We start from the raw sequence: 15760 nt of genomic DNA on the forward strand, positions 1-15760 counted from the left end.
GGGAGAGAGCTGTCAGAAAAGTCACAGGAACCCACTGCCAGGATCCGAAGTTCCTGAGTGCTCAGCAAGTGGATGGCTTCAGCCATCTCCACTGTCCCTCAAGGAGAGAATCCTGGCTTCATCTAGCTCTTCAGCTACAAGCCCATTTACTAGCTACCAGTACAGCAAGGCACTGCCATGTAATCACAAAAGTTATCATGGCACTAACTGGTGAAGTTATCTGTCAGAAAGCACATGAGCTCACACATTTACTGAGATACGAATTATCTCACATCCCTGTCCATAACTCATAAGCTCTCTGCAGAAAATTTAGCCAATAAGGTTTCAAATAGTAGAACTGCATGACCAACACTTTAGAGGCACAGGACTCAAACCCTGCAAATAAAATCAAGCACTCCTTCCAATGGAGGAGAAAAGGACTGTAAATGACAATAAGAATAAGGAAAGATTTAGTTCTTTCAGGGACTTTCTTCTCCTACAACCCAATACAACTGGCCAGGAGAGGGAAAAAAGATCACTTACCTATATATAATTAAAGCAGCAATAAGCAGCAAAATAAACAAGATGCTGAGAAGACCTCCAATAATGTAGCTAACGTGCAGTCCTTCTCCTGAAAGTGAATACCAAGGATAATTTATGCACTCATTTTATATTTCACTGGATAATACTGACCTTGGTGTAATGCCCGATGCTGGGGCTTTACCCATACAGAACTATGTAAACTAAAATGTCAGCACATTAAGGTTTAGCAGAAGGTTTTGTTTGGCTTCATATGAAACAAACATATGGTCAACTTTCACCCAGGCCCCAGCAAACCAGGAAGTGTCAAGATCTTTGTAATGGGGTTGTAATGGAAGAGTTAGACCCCCTTGCTGACAGGTTACTCCTGCATTGGGAAGCAATTACTATAGTCAACCATCTTCAACTAAACACAAAGGAGACAGTGAAACAGAGTACTATTAATGGGAAGAGCCCAGTGGATGAGGTATAGGATGAAAGAAAACAGAACTATTCTTCAAACCAAAGAGTCACCTGGAAAAGTCCCCATCTAGGTTAATGAATGCTTATAGAAGCATTTTGCCCTACTCAGAGGGCATTTGAGTAATTAAAGTCTGAGTTTCAGAAATTTCAGTTTCAGACACTCTGGACTGGAATGCCCTGAGCACATCTGGAGGAACAACCCTGGTGGAGAAGAGTTAAAGAAAAGCAACTCACCCATGGTGGCCAACACTGCCTCGTTGGCCCGAGTACACAAGCCTTGCCTAGCATCTTTGTCAGAGCAGCTGAATGACAGAAGGACAGTTATTTACTTAGTAAAAGTAGAATCAACAGTAACAAAGGTATCAAAAAGCAGGATGGAATAGGCTAGCACTGATATCCCTTCCCTTTCTTCATCCAGAGAAGAGACAACCATACACGTACATATATGTAGGAGGTGTGCATGGCTATATCAATTACTGGTCTGCAGTATTTTTATATCCAGTTCATTCTATATTTGCCTCTTGGATACACAGGTGTACTCACATCTTTCAGGAAAGAAATTTCAGCATCAGTGCTGAAGCAAAAATCAAGATGTCTCAGAGTCAGCATGAAGATATTTTTGTCCAATAAATCATACTCAACAAAGTGCAAGTTTTGCTCTGTAAATTACTCAACCATATACTACAGAGCTACTCTTTTGCTGAGCTGTATAAATAGTGGGCTGTAGGGAATTAGCAGAAAAGAGTCTCTTAACTACCTGCACTGCAACTTAAATGTTAGAGCTGCAAAGATTCTGTTCTGCCCCAAGCAAGCTATCCCTTTCTAGGGCAGAACCATTTCCTCAGCTGTGTGAGGTCTAGTGTGAGATGTTTCAGTGAATTGAAGCAATAGACTCCTCTGTCCTACTCTCAAAAATAGGTTCTCAAAATTAGGAGATTCAAAAATCTATCAAATGAATGACACATGAGCTAAAGGTGGATTTTAACACTTCAGTACAGTCATTTCACACACACGCATTTCAACAAAATGGACAGAAAGGATCTCCAGCTGTTTCTTGCCATCTCAGCAATGGATCTTTGCCATCTCAACTGCATCTTTGTCATAATAGTTAAATTCATTAAAAATGTGAAATCTGGAGCTAGAATATCTGCCTTTGGCTAGGGATAGGTATATTCAGATGATGGTAACCAGAGGGGGCTTGCATGTGGCACCTTGCAAAAGCTGGGACTTTCACACCCCAATTCCAAGAGAACAAGAACACTTACTTTCTTTCCACTGTTTCCAGAGATGTGAGAGGTTTGGTTGTTGAAGTACCTAGTCTGCCAGGTGGTGTTTGACTTCTCTCACTTACACTGGTTGGTTCCGGACCAGGGGGCACCACACCAGGAACTAGAACAACAGAGGAAAATAAGCAGGACTCCAACTTTGTGAGACAGATAAGCAAGTCTGATAGGCCATTTCCAAAACTCTCTATAGCTTATATGAGCAGCCTTTCCATCTCAAACCCAGTCTGTCAGCAGAAAGGACAAGAAGGCTCTATCACTCACAACCACTGGCCTCAGTTCCAATATATGACTGCGTAAGAGCTATACACTGAAGAGCCTCAGCTGCTCTGGCTGCCACTGCATAAGCAGTAGCAGTGGCTCACTTATGGAAGCTGCTACCCAAGTGTCACTCAGTAAACTCACTCGTAGAACAGGGCCGCCCATCTGGTTCATCCGGACATGCGCAGACAAAGTCAGAAGCCCTGGCAAAGCAGAGGTGAGTGCAGCCTCCATTGTTCACTCCACAAGCATTACTACCTGGAAGGAACAAACAATTTTCTAAATATGTTACATCTGAACAAAAAGGGGCTCAGAGCAACAACCTTCTTTGCTGCTCAGCCAGAAATACTTCTTAGAAATCTGGCAAGTTATGTTTTTGGCGTGTGCCCATGTGCCAAGACAGTGATGACAATAGCCAAACACTGAATTGGATTAGGGCAGTCTTGAAAGGAAGGTATTGGAAATCTTTAGACAGAAGCCCAGACAACACAGTGGCAAAGATAAAAAAAAATAAAGACCTCACATTCTTCTGTTTCAACACAATGTTGGGTGAACAGCAAGAAAGTGACATTTGCTAATCAAAGCTTTAACAGAACACCATTAATATGTACCTGACTGAAAAGTCACAGGCAGACAAGGAATGAGCTAAGGGAAGATGCATGAATAGTTTGGGCATAAAAAAAGGATGTCATCCTTACTTGACATTCACAATAATGCAGTGGGGTTCCAGAGAAGGTCCTTCTATTTACCTGTCTGTCTCTGAGGAGAAACCACAATGATATCCATCAATCCCTCAACATTGGCTAGGACTGTTTCTTTGTTACGCCCAGAGTATTTGTCCACTCTCTGGATAGATTTCGTTTGCCAGTCAGTCCAGTATATCCATCTGTCCTGCTGCTCAGGGAGACAGCAAAGAAAAATCACAGCCATTATTAGCATGTTTAGTCATGTAGACACAGGGTACTCATAAAAAACATATGCCAGTGGCAGAAGGCCCAAAACAAAGGCCTTTTCAAACCCTTACCCTCTTATTGTAAAGAAGATGACTGTCTACACCCTACAGTTCAGATAAACTTCCTTTGTTAGCTCCAGAGAAGATTTAAGTACTATCCCCTCAGCCATCTTTGTTTCCTCAGACTGTAACACTTCCCTGTTCCCAAACTCCACTGTACAAACTCATCAACACCCCAGTAAGAATGGTGGCAGCAGGAAAATCTTCTCACCTGTGTCAGAGCAAAGGGATGTGACACCTGGCTGACCAACACTTGTCGTAGCTTCCCACTGAGATCACAACTCTCTATGCGATCAAGGTGAGCATCCACCCAGTATATCCTGAAGGCACAGGGAAAGAGGTGAGCTTCCATCTATACAGCCTCTCTTTACTTTCTAGTCATTTACTGACCAAGATCATGGAATTATAAGATGGATCAGGAAATAAAAACTAAAGAAGAAGGTGCCAAAATACCCCAAAACCAAAACCAAACCCAAACCCACAGTGCTACTCCAATAAATAAAACTAAGAGGGATAAAAAATTCATTACATCCCTTAACCCTATGCAAGTATAGGAAAATCTTTCACTGACCTCCTGGTGTCATAATCCAAAGTCAATCCATTGGGCCATCCTAGGTCAGTGTTAATCAGGATTTTACGTTCAGAGCCATCCAAGTTTGCCCGTTCAATTTTAGCAATGTGACCCCAATCTGTCCAGAAGAGATACCTGAAGAGATAAAAGGCAAGTGTAAGAAGAAAAGACCATTTCATTTGGCCTAAGGAAAGTTTTAGTTATGAATGAAACTGCCAGATTCTTCAGGTTCAAAAAATATAATATAGTCTGTAGCCTGCTTCTCACAGCTATCTGCCCAACCTTCAAATTCACTGCCTGCCTGACTACTACAAGTCACTCAGAGTCAACCCCTTACTGGTAACTGCAGATTCACATGGCACATCTCTTCTTCCTCCCACAACTTCCTCTTCCAGCCTGCCTCTGTGCAGCCCTTCCCCCTGCCCCACCAATAACCCCATACCTACCCCTTCTTGGGAAAGACAGCAATGGCTCGAGGTTCATCCAGGCTGTTATTGATTAGCACTTTCCTGGAGCTTCCATCCAGTCTCGCCACTTCGATGGTATTGCGTCCCGTGTCTGTCCAGTAGAGGTTCCTGGCAACCCAGTCCACTGCCAGGCCATCCGTAGTCTTCAAACCCTGACCAATAACAGTTTCCATGTTGCTGCCATTCAGATCAGCCCGCCTGGATCAAAATCAATGACAAACAGCAGTGAGGAACAGGCAGTTCCTGGAAAGCTGGATCTCCATCAATCACAGGTCCACTGCGTACTAATACCTCCCTAATATTTTTTGCCCCTGTCTCCAGCAGGTTAAACACACCTTTCAGCATGAGTTCATTGATCACATGATGCTGTGTACCAAAGACAAGGTGTAAGTACTGGTGCAGTACTCAGTCTCCCCAGTTTACTGGTACACTCAGCACAAGTCACTGGGTGACCTGGGAACTGGCCAAGCAGTTGACTGGCACCTACCTGATAACATCAAGAAATACATCTGTGTAGTAAATCTTGCCATCCACACTATCATAGTCCAGAGAAATGACATTGTTCAGCTCAGGAACAGGTATGTGCACATCTGTGTGGTCACTGGTGTCCAGCGAGATACGACGGATGGAAGCACGGCTAGAGAAAAGTAGGTAGGTCTCTGGAGAAGAGTCACATGTCTGTTCATCTCTCTTCAGTTGGATACCAGTGGGGCAGGCACAGGAGAAACCAGTGGGGTGAGGTAAGCAAAGGTGGGAGCAGCCACCATTACGAACTCCACATTTATTGAAGCCTTTAGAAACAGGGAAAGTGTAGTTTTAGGATCTGACAGACCAAAGCTTTACTTTAAAAGCTACATACATGCTCACCTTGCTAGCAGCTGAGCTCATCTGTACCATCCCAGCCTTGCTGGGAATCTACAAGCCCTTTGTACAGAGATGCTCTCCCTCCTCTGCAAGATTCATGGTCGGTATGGGCATGACTGGCAAAGGAGACCAAGAGGGTCCAGAACAAGAGGGATCATTAGAAGAAAACTCTTATCCTGCATTCCTTGCTAATCATAGTTTTCCCATGGAAAAAGAAACAGCCAAATGCTCACAGATTTATGCAACTGCAGTTTAACTTTATTACTGCTGCAAATGGTAGTGCTGACAGAAAGATCCAACCCTGTATGGAAATAGTGTGACTGTACCAGAGGCCAGGCTGACAAAGAAGCTTCTGTTTCAACTTAGCTTCACACAGTGGCAAGTAAACAAAGGCATCAGAGAAGCCTGCTGGAAGTGCCTGACATATTAGGGTCATAGATTTTTTTTTTTTTTTAAATTGTAAAGAACCCAGCTTACATCTACTAGGAGGGAATAAGCCCAGGAGACAGGTGCAGGGAGTAGGAAGAAGACAATGTGGATATGATGGCTAGACTTTTGGCCAGCTTTAAGTTATATTGCCAAGTTACACAGTCAAGAGTGATGATGGTCTGCTGTTAGTAACCACAGGAAAAGCAGCACAATTTTCTGTAGAAGTATGTATTGGGGAAAATTCTACCAAAATAAAACCACAGCACAAAGGAACAATTTCCACTGAAAAGCAAAGAGGTACGATGGGGTGTTATAGGATCCCCAAAGAGTAACAAAGAATTGACTCTGGCACAGAATAGTTGGACAACATTACATATTAAGAGCAACCAGCAGAGATTTTGCAGAGCAAAGAGGCAGACAAGACAATGAAGCCTGCAATGATTGGGAAATAATACTAGAACTTGAAATAATACTTCAGCAACTGGTTTAAGAAAAATTAGAGTCTTCTGGAGTTAAAAAAGGGAACTTGTCCAATGTCAGTTCAGTCTGGTGAAGCCTAGTAAGGCATGACTTGTTCAGTTGTCCTAAGAAAGTGGCTCTGCTGTGTGCGAAAATGAGGTTGTCAGTGCAATCCAATGAAGGAAATGGGACAAAGGGGTCAAAAAGCATGCAGTAATCAACACTAGACCTATAGAGCTGGGTAAACAGGGAAGGGTGCAATAATAGTTAAAGAGGGAAGAAGTGATGCCTTAAAAGGAGGCATCAGAAGAAAAGCTAATTTTTGAGAAGTCACTCTATCACACCAAAGGACTGTTTCCCAGTCACAGCTTTGAAGGACTCCCCTCACCACCACCGACACCCACCAACTGGGGAGCGACTTACCCAGGGGCCGTGCCCTGTCAACAGCTTGAATATCCATGAGGCCAGGCAGGTTTGCCCTCACCAAGATGACATTAGCACCAGTGTCCTTGTCAGCCCTGTGAATGCTGCGAGTTTGCCAGTCAGTCCAGTAGATGTAAGAGTCCAGCAAAGTGAGGCCATAGGGGTGTTGCACTGGAGACAGCAGGGTGCGGCGGTTCGCACCATTGAGATCCGCAGCCTCGATCCGCTACAGGAAGAAGTAGAACATCAGCCCATACTCAAAACACTTGCCCTCTTGCTAGCACTTACTGTAGCAAGTGGGAAACAGTCTCGGTGAGTGATGTTATTCAGGTTCACCCTCCCTCCATAGCCCATACTCTCAGAAAAGCTTACATTCCCCTTGCTCTTTTGACAACTTGCTCAAGAGCTTCAAAGCAGCCTCAAGGCTACCAAATACCCTATGACAAACAACACCGAAGAACAGAATCAGACCTCAGTGTGTGCATCAGCCCAGAGCAGCTGGGACCCAGCCTTATCCACTGCCAGTCCATTAGGCCAGCCCAAGTTGTTGCTGATCAACACCACACGTCCAGAGCCATCCATCCCAGAGCGTTCCAACTTGGCATTCTCACCCCAGTCTGTCCAGTACATATACCTGAGGAAAAGTCAGCAAGTATTAAGGAAAAGGAGATCAGAAGTTCTAGTGTAATTCCTAGACAATCTCTTGACAACACTAACCCCATTTCATGGTATAAAGCTATTGCCCGAGGGCTGTCCAGGTTCTGCCAGACCAAGACTTTCCTCATGGAGCCATCAAGGTTGCCCACTTCAATCCGGTTTGTTCCTGTATCTGTCCAATATATCTTCCTGCCAACAGCATCCACAGCCAGCCCATCTGTAGTCAACAGACCTGAGAAAAGAGCAAAACATTTTGGTCACTACTTTTTCTCCCAATTTAGTCAGGAATTTCTAGTATTTCTCTTGTCCATCTCGTAAGCAACTGCTTTAGGCTTTGCTTGCCTTTCCACCAAAAATGTATTCTACAAGGGTATAGAGAATCTCTCTTTTCATTCTGCATAGAAGTAAAGAGGCTCTCAGATCAAAATCTCCCTCACCTGTAGTGATGATGTCCTCAAATTGTGAGCCATCAAGGGCAGCACGACTGATTTTCCGCAAAGTGCTGTCTGACCAGTAAACCTTTCCTGGGTTGAAGAAGAAAGAGGAACTTGAAAAAGCCCAGAACAAAACCAAACTTAACCCCAACAATCAAACAGCAAAATCCTTAAAAAAAAGATCCAGGTGTCTGACTAACTGCTACACCATTCAAAATGGATCTGGTTGTACAGGAATAGTAACAGCACAAGATTATTAAGCTAGAGTGATAAAACAGTGCAAAATTTCTTGTTCCAATTCTCCCCAAAATAAGTAGGACATTTACACGAGGTCTGACCTTCACAAAGGAACAGAGAACATCTAATACCATCAGCTAGTAGTAGAGTTCCACATCTGACTTCTCAAAATGAGATCATCTACCTTACAGTGCAACAGTATTTACATCCAGCACAGCATCAGATGTTTACTATACATGAACAACCAGAGTCTCAGCTCTACTGTTGTAAAAGGTCTCAGCAAGAGGAACTTTGTTAAATCCAAAATGCGCAGGGACCCCACTCGATATTGCGGGTAGTTTTTTTCCATATAGTTTGGGTTCTCTGCTTTCCTGTAAGGATAGTCCTTTCCTCACTGGAAACAAATTATTTGCAGCACATACAAGAAAAATAAAAACCTACCCAAATCCACAGCCTACAGTAAGATCTGTGCCTGGGTCTTTACTCAGACATTTAGATAGGAAGTTACTTGTTGCCTTTCAAACACAGTCAGATACAGTAAGAAGTTCAGACCTTCATGAGGATCCACTCCAATTGCAATGGTGTTCTTCATGGTGACATTGACTGAGACAACAACATCTGCAAAGTAGGGGATATCCAGAGAGACCATCCGGATGTCAGTCCTTCTGGCAAAGATCAGAAAGCTGGTCATTCCTGCAGAGTGGACAATGGACAGATAATAGTGAGGAACAAGTTCAGTCAACTGTAGGCATAATTTATCAAGTATTCTAGAGTTTACATCCACTTCAGTGGAAAAGGGAAAGTGTCCCAGAACAAATCTTGGCTTATGGACAGTCTGTGTACAAAAGTATCACTTTTTTGAGCATCATTTAATGCTTCTCTACATCCAAGCTGAAAGGCATAACACTCACAGAAGAGTTACTTCTGGTCATATGTGTGGGAAATTGAAATTAGGAGGCACTTTTTTCCTGCTAGGGAGGAAAAGTGGATGCACCATGGCCTGAAGCCAAGTGCCTTCCACCATCCTCAGAAGAGGACTGTATACAGACCTATTAAAGAATGTAGCACCTTGTAGTTTAAGAGTTCACCTCAATATTAGGGCAAAAGTATGGGAAAAAATGTGACATTTGGTTTACTTGGCCAACATAATTACAAGAAAAATGTGTCCTTCATCAATCCATTTATCAGTAAGTTTCTTCACAGTAATTCCCACTCAATTTGAAGGTACAGGCACCAAATGGGTTTTTTAAGGTGTAAAGCAGGTAAGCACATAAAAGTGAAATTTATTCTCTAACATGGCAGAGCCAAAATGTAGCTCTGATACAAAACTACAATAAGGATTCTACAGGGGAGAAGGTCTCACCAGGGGAGCAGGTCTTGCCATCAGATTGCAGATTGATCCCTGTAGGGCAAGTACAGCTGTAGCCTTTTGGAAGAGGTGCCAAAAGGCACAGGTGACTGCAGCCTCCATTGTTAACTTCACATGCTGAATGTACTATGAAAAAGAGAATGAGAAATCCATGAGCCAGCAGCACTGGCACAAAAAAAAAGATGCAGCAGTTATAGAAACGCATTCTAGAATGCCCTCAAATACCAAATCAAGAGTTAATTGTCACGCTCTCATACTCCACACATACACTTAAGACAATGAGGGCTGACAGGTCAGAAAAGACTTGCCACACAGCAGAGCCTGAGCAAGCTCTCAGTTCAGTGGAGCTTGGGCATGAGCTCTGTACCTGGTGGCCTGTGCCGGTGGAAAACGTGAATATCCATAAGATTCTCCAGATTGTCCTGCAGTGTTTCCCGAGACTGCCCAGTCCTCCTGTCTGCACTCTGGATGCTTTTGGCCTGCCAGTCTGTCCAGTAGATTCTCTCACCATAAAGAGTAAGTCCAAAGGGATGAGGCAGATTGTTCCCAATCAGCACCTGCTCAGATTACCCCCATCACCCAAAGAAAAATATTATATTATACAAATTAAAATATTTTAAAAATATATATAATATATATTTTTTAAATATATATATATTAGCGACTATGAAGTCACAAAGGAGAAGAGGCTTCCCTTGCTCCCTCTCAACATTGTAACATACAATCACAGCAAAAAGAGAATGATGAGGCATTCTTAGCCCTCAAACCTCCGTCACACAATTTCAAATTGAAAGGGAGCTCTTCTCTTTCAGTGGAAGCCACTGTGTACTTTGATTTGTAAATTTTCGTTTCCATTGGAAAAAGAGGCAGGAACCATCATCACTTTGTGTTCAGACTCCCAGACCTGCTCCTCAAAGACAGCTCCCTTACCTTCCTGTGGCTTCCATCCAGACTGGCATACTCGATGGTCTTCATGCCTGCGTCTGCCCAGTACAAGCGCTGTGACTCGTAGTCAATGGCCAAGCCATTGGGCCATGTCAGGTTGGAGGAAATGATCACCACGCGGTTTGAGGCATCCATCCCAGCACGTTCAATTTTTGGGTTAGCTCCCCAGTCAGTCCAGTACATGAACCTAAGAAGAAGCCCAGACAGAAGTGAATGCCCACACTTTTTCACTGCCAGAGAAGCAAGGGAGTCTGGTGCCTTCAGGCCCTAGCAGGAAGAAGCATTAAACTATTAGTGTACTCATGTCCAGCCTTGGGCTCTTGTAATGTACCTAAGATCATACTCAAATTTATACAACTTCTACTGCTCATGGGCTGGCCTAATTACAATTTCTTGACCTTGATAAAGTCCAAGAAAATAGGTCAAGGTCTAAAAATTAACTGTTTATTTACCAATGTACACCACTAGCCTTTTATACTATTCCTGCATTTGTCTTCCAATAATCCACTCAAGGAAAGAATAGCATTCTTTCATTCAAGACATTCAATGCTTCTAAAGCAATGGCTGGCGAGCTTTTTCCTATCCACCCTATCCCCACCTCCACAAGGTCTGAGAACACCCTTCTGACTGAAACTCTAATTGATAAGCAAGGAGTTTGATTACAAATTCAACATATATGTGGAACAAAGAAATAGAAAATATCTAGATGGCCCCATTCTCAACATTTTTGTACCACATCTTTAGTTATTACATCCCCAGGATAAACAAATGAAAATGCCAGCCAGCTCCTGCAAGCTCCACAGCACAACACGCAATTATCTCGGCTTAACTTGTTCTATTAGCATCTAAAATCACATCTCTAGTTTCAGTCGCTAGCAGGTTGTAGAACAATGGCACCAGTGAGAAAGAAAATTGTACAAAACCAAAGATCCAGAAAGTCTTTAGATGTATAAGAATTGTTATGTCATCCCAGAAGAAAGACTCTCTTACCCTCCAACAGGGTCCACCACAATATCTCTAGGTCTGTCTAGGTTCTCCCATATTAAAACAGTTCTCATGGTCCCATCTGTATTGGACACCTCTATCCGATCTGTTCCTACAAGAGTCGAGATAAAATGAAAGAGATGAAACTGGAATTGCAAGAGCTAAGGCAAAAAACTTCCATACAACAATGCATTTTTCCCCTATATCTGTCTGTGTTCTTAGCTGGAAGATAGGTAAGAAATCTGGCTTAAAGTGTCGCTTTCCATCCTCTAAAGTCACCTCTGTGGCTCTCACTGATTTGGAGTCCTGTATATAATCCATCTCTCACCTAAGCCCCCATGCCATGAGAGAACAGCTAGAAAAGAATAATTTTCCTTACATCTCTCTTAACTATGACTCTCCAGCAGGGAACATGCTCCTGCTGCAGCCCAAGATACACTGTTGGAAGATACATAAATCAATCACAAGCTCTGCAGCAAGACAACAGTGACAAAAGTTTTTATAGAATTAGTACTGGGGATACTGTAAAGAGAATTAAACTAAGGGTTGGGCCTCAATTCACACTCAACTAGAAGCACAAGACATGAAACTCCATCTTTCTGCTACACAGAAATTATACAAATTTGGAATGAAACAGACAGAACTATCCAGCAGATTTTCTGTTTTCATGACTAATAAGGACGACAAAAGTCTATGTAAAGCAGAGGATCCCAGTACCTGCATCAGTCCAGTATAGTTTGTTGGTGACCCAATCAATTGCAAGTCCAGCTGGACTTTCCAGGCTGGTGTCCACCACAACCTAAATGAAAACAATAAGAAAAAAATCCTTAGTGAACTTAGACCTTAGGGAGAAAGTACTTGTCCAATGCACTACCCATTCACAAACAATGCTAACTTTCAAAAGGGCAGAGCAGTGCCATACAAGAGAGAACATTAAGGACTTAGAAGTCCAAATAAGGCTTTTATTTGGAGAAACATACATTTTTTTGTGCCTGTTCAAACTGCAGATCCAAACTTTGAACTCTGTTTGCCTCATTTATAGTACCATCAGCCTAGGAGTGTGTGCAAAAAACATTCCCAAAGAGCATGACTCTTGTTCCAAATGTAGAACGTAACAGAGGATTTAATACTTCTTCCTTTCAGATTCTAGGGCTACAACAAAGGAATTGACCACAGCCCACAAATCACCATGCTTCATGTCTCCATTCAAGGCTCTCCATACACCCAATTGTTCACGAAGTGTCCAGTGATCTCATTAGTTTGCAAGAAGTAGGCAAACTATTGAACAAAAGATCACCATGAACTGCAGTGCCCTAAAAAGCCAGTGTATCCCAGTGGCTTCAAATCTGATGCTCAAGGAGTCTCCTCGCCAGATGACCTCCACACAGAGTGAACACTGTACCTCCTGGTTTGATCCATCCCATTTTGCTCGGCTGATTGAGTCAGTGCTAACATCTGTCCAGTAGACATAGTCATCCTTTGAGTCCCAATCTAGAGCCACAGCACTGCGAACATCAGCAAGGGGGATGACATCATCTGACAGGTCATCTGTGTCAAAGCTGATCCGACGGATGTCCATCCTTCGGGCAAAAAGCAGGAACTTGTCAAGACCTGATCAAAGGTCGAAAGGTCTTCTTTTAATTTCTCTAAGTTCAACAATACAGTGATAGACAGACAATTCCCTGTTATATCCACAACCTTAACCACCTACATAATCTCTCACTGGTAGGTCTTTGGTCATTTTTTTTTACTGGAAGCAAAATATCACTGGGAGAGGATGGGCAAGGAAGGTCAGCGTGGTTGTGAGCTCTCTCCTGGGGTGTAACCTAAGCTGAGGGAACATGGGCAACCATATTTCTTCAAAGGATGGCATAGACATCCCTCCAAATCAAATAGCTATTTCTAAATAGCTCTTGAGAATCTGGAAGACAGTTGGTCAAATTTTTTCACATAGTTGCAAACTAAGAGAAATGTGGCAATGATGAGGACTGACTTTTTTTTCTTCGTCACTGACCCAGCCATTATGGGAATTTCAGGGAAACAATCACCTGTGCCAGGTAGCATGGTTCTAACAGCAGTCCTGAAATAAGGACAAAAAGTGGAATTTGTCTGCATCCCCACCCATGAAGCCTAGTGAGGGCAGTGAGAATACACAACAGGGGAATGCATCAAAAAGGTGAAGCACCCTCTGGCAAGACCCTTAATATTTCTAACTCAGTCTATCCAGCTGCATTTCCTTGGAAGCAAGTACTGCTGATGCTTAGTCCCACTGCCAGCCCTCTGCCACCCACTGAACATCTGAGCACGTGGTCCCACCTCACTTACTCTGGGCACAGGCATGGCTGCTGGTCTTGCGGAAGCCCGTGGGGCAGGCGCAGGTGTAATCCTTGCTGCTCGGCAGGCAGAGGTGAGTGCAGCCTCCGTTGTTGTCCCCACAACGGTTTCTCCCTGCTCAAGTAGCCAAAGACAAGAGCAACCACACATAAAGCAAAGAGTAAAGAAACGAGGAAAATCACTAATTGAGCTGTCAAGACCACATGGAAATAACTTCCCAACCCAGAAGTTAATTGAAAATAAGGAAACATATAAACTAAAGCACTAACTACATTTCTAGGGCTCAATTTTAAAACGAACATTTAACTCAATGCACTTTGAGAGCAGATAATGGCAATTGAAGAGGAGTAAGGGAGGTGTCAGTCATTGCAACGCCCACTTATGATTTTTCCCCGTCTCAAAACATCTCTTGTGTAAACGAGCCCCAAGTATTTCCTACTGAAAGGCCTCCACCCCCGGTGTCAGCAGGGGGAGCTGCGGTAACACCCAACTCCGAGGTACCGGCGGAGCAACCTCAACACGAGGGCGGTGGATCAAGTTCTGCCACAGCTCCGGGCACAGGCCGGGCTGCGTCCACATGCTGGGTTCAGGACGTCATCTCCCGGCTTCACAGGGAGTCTTCTACTGGTTCAAAGGAGCCTCTACCTGCTCTGCAGTTACCTGCTGGCTGACGCTGAGGATGCAGCGTGTGGATGTCCATAGGGAAGTGGAGTTTGTTACGGATGATCTCCTGGTTCTTGCCTGTGAATTTGTTGGCACTGTTGATGCTCTTGGTGTGCCAGTCTGTCCAGTACAGACTGTCCTCAAACACAGTGATAGCGAATGGGTGTGGGAGCCCTGCAATAGACATCCAGTACAGGAATATGATCACGTCTAACACGACTCAGTCTAGCAGGGAGACAAGGGAATGCTCTTTTAACTGCCCCTTGGGCTTCACCACATTCAACCTGCTCAAATACACTTTACACTAATTTAACAGACAATTCCTCTCTGCTGTCCTATAATCATAGATAGAATGTTAGGGGGCTGGAATGGACCTTAAAGACCATCTAGCCCCAGTCCCCCCACCATAGGCAGGGACACCTCCCATTAGACCAGGTTGTTCAAGGCTTTATCCAACCTGAACAGTTGAACAGTGCCAGGGTTGGGGCATTTTCAACCTCCCTGGGCAACCTGTTCCACCACTTCACCATCCTCACAGTAAAAAATGTTTTCCTAATACCTAACCTGAATTCCCCCTCTTTTAATTTGTATCCAGTACTCCTTGTTGTAACACTACAGTTCCTGATGAAACGTCCCTTTCCTGCCTCCTGGTAGGTTCCCTTCAGATACTGGAAGGTTGCAATGAGGTCTCCACACAACCTTTTCCTCTCCAGGCCGAACATTCCCAACTTTCTTTCCAGCCTTTGTAGGTGAGTGCATCAGTCCTCTTACCAACTTTGTGGCCCTCCTCTATACTTCCTCCAACAGCTCCATGCTCTTCTTATGTTTGGAGCCCCAGAGATGGATGCAGCATTCCAGGTGAAGTCTCACAAGAGCAGACTCACCACCTCAACCTGCTTTTGATGCAGCCAATGATGACTGGATGGCAAACCCCATCCCTCGGTAGTGACAGAATTCATTCCACAGTGAAAGAACAGGAGACAAGCACAGATGCAGGAGCCAGTGTCTCAAACTCAGATCAGCACTGTGCTACTCTGTGGTCTTTATTGCAGAAAGCACTCCCTGGAGAAAGCCTGTTACTTACCTTGGCTAATAACAGCCTTCCTATTGCGTCCATCAAGGTCAGCCCTCTCAATGACATGATGTTTGGCGTCCACCCAGTACATTCGATGTCCTGCATAGTCAATGGTCAGTCCATTGGGCCAGAAGAGGTGTGTATCCGCAATGATGCGCCGATTAGAGCCATCCATGTTGGAATACTCAATGCGGGGAGTGTTGCCCCAGTCAGTCCAGTAGATGGTACTGGAGGAGGCAGGGAGAGACAGCTAGAAAACTTGTGGCCCACATACTGCACCCAACATCACTCCCTATCAGGGCAAAGCAACAT

General features: G+C 43.9%; 1 protein-coding gene across 3 annotated transcripts in view; it reads right to left on the reverse strand.

Moving 5' to 3' along the window:
• The window catches only part of LRP4 (LDL receptor related protein 4), an 83483-nt gene that overhangs the window by 5208 nt on the left and 62515 nt on the right, over positions 1 to 15760 (reverse strand). For 2 of the 3 annotated variants that reach the window (XM_068193548.1, XM_068193550.1), the window contains exons 14-36: positions 15458 to 15675; positions 14371 to 14547; positions 13702 to 13827; positions 12779 to 12987; positions 12094 to 12175; positions 11383 to 11488; positions 10378 to 10579; positions 9815 to 10004; positions 9442 to 9573; positions 8631 to 8771; positions 7845 to 7931; positions 7468 to 7639; positions 7222 to 7384; positions 6751 to 6976; positions 5063 to 5366; positions 4555 to 4773; positions 4109 to 4243; positions 3749 to 3857; positions 3275 to 3419; positions 2670 to 2783; positions 2247 to 2370; positions 1216 to 1283; positions 523 to 610 (exon numbers count right to left, since the gene is read on the reverse strand). In XM_068193548.1, the coding sequence (XP_068049649.1) occupies positions 523 to 610; positions 1216 to 1283; positions 2247 to 2370; positions 2670 to 2783; positions 3275 to 3419; positions 3749 to 3857; positions 4109 to 4243; positions 4555 to 4773; positions 5063 to 5366; positions 6751 to 6976; positions 7222 to 7384; positions 7468 to 7639; positions 7845 to 7931; positions 8631 to 8771; positions 9442 to 9573; positions 9815 to 10004; positions 10378 to 10579; positions 11383 to 11488; positions 12094 to 12175; positions 12779 to 12987; positions 13702 to 13827; positions 14371 to 14547; positions 15458 to 15675 (3537 nt within the window). The remainder of the gene's footprint in view (positions 1 to 522; positions 611 to 1215; positions 1284 to 2246; positions 2371 to 2669; positions 2784 to 3274; positions 3420 to 3748; positions 3858 to 4108; positions 4244 to 4554; positions 4774 to 5062; positions 5367 to 6750; positions 6977 to 7221; positions 7385 to 7467; positions 7640 to 7844; positions 7932 to 8630; positions 8772 to 9441; positions 9574 to 9814; positions 10005 to 10377; positions 10580 to 11382; positions 11489 to 12093; positions 12176 to 12778; positions 12988 to 13701; positions 13828 to 14370; positions 14548 to 15457; positions 15676 to 15760) is intronic. The other variant, XM_068193549.1, reaches the window with a different exon arrangement.

Source organism: Anomalospiza imberbis, chromosome 6 (assembly GCF_031753505.1).
Source record: "Anomalospiza imberbis isolate Cuckoo-Finch-1a 21T00152 chromosome 6, ASM3175350v1, whole genome shotgun sequence".
Taxonomy (NCBI): domain Eukaryota; kingdom Metazoa; phylum Chordata; class Aves; order Passeriformes; family Viduidae; genus Anomalospiza; species Anomalospiza imberbis.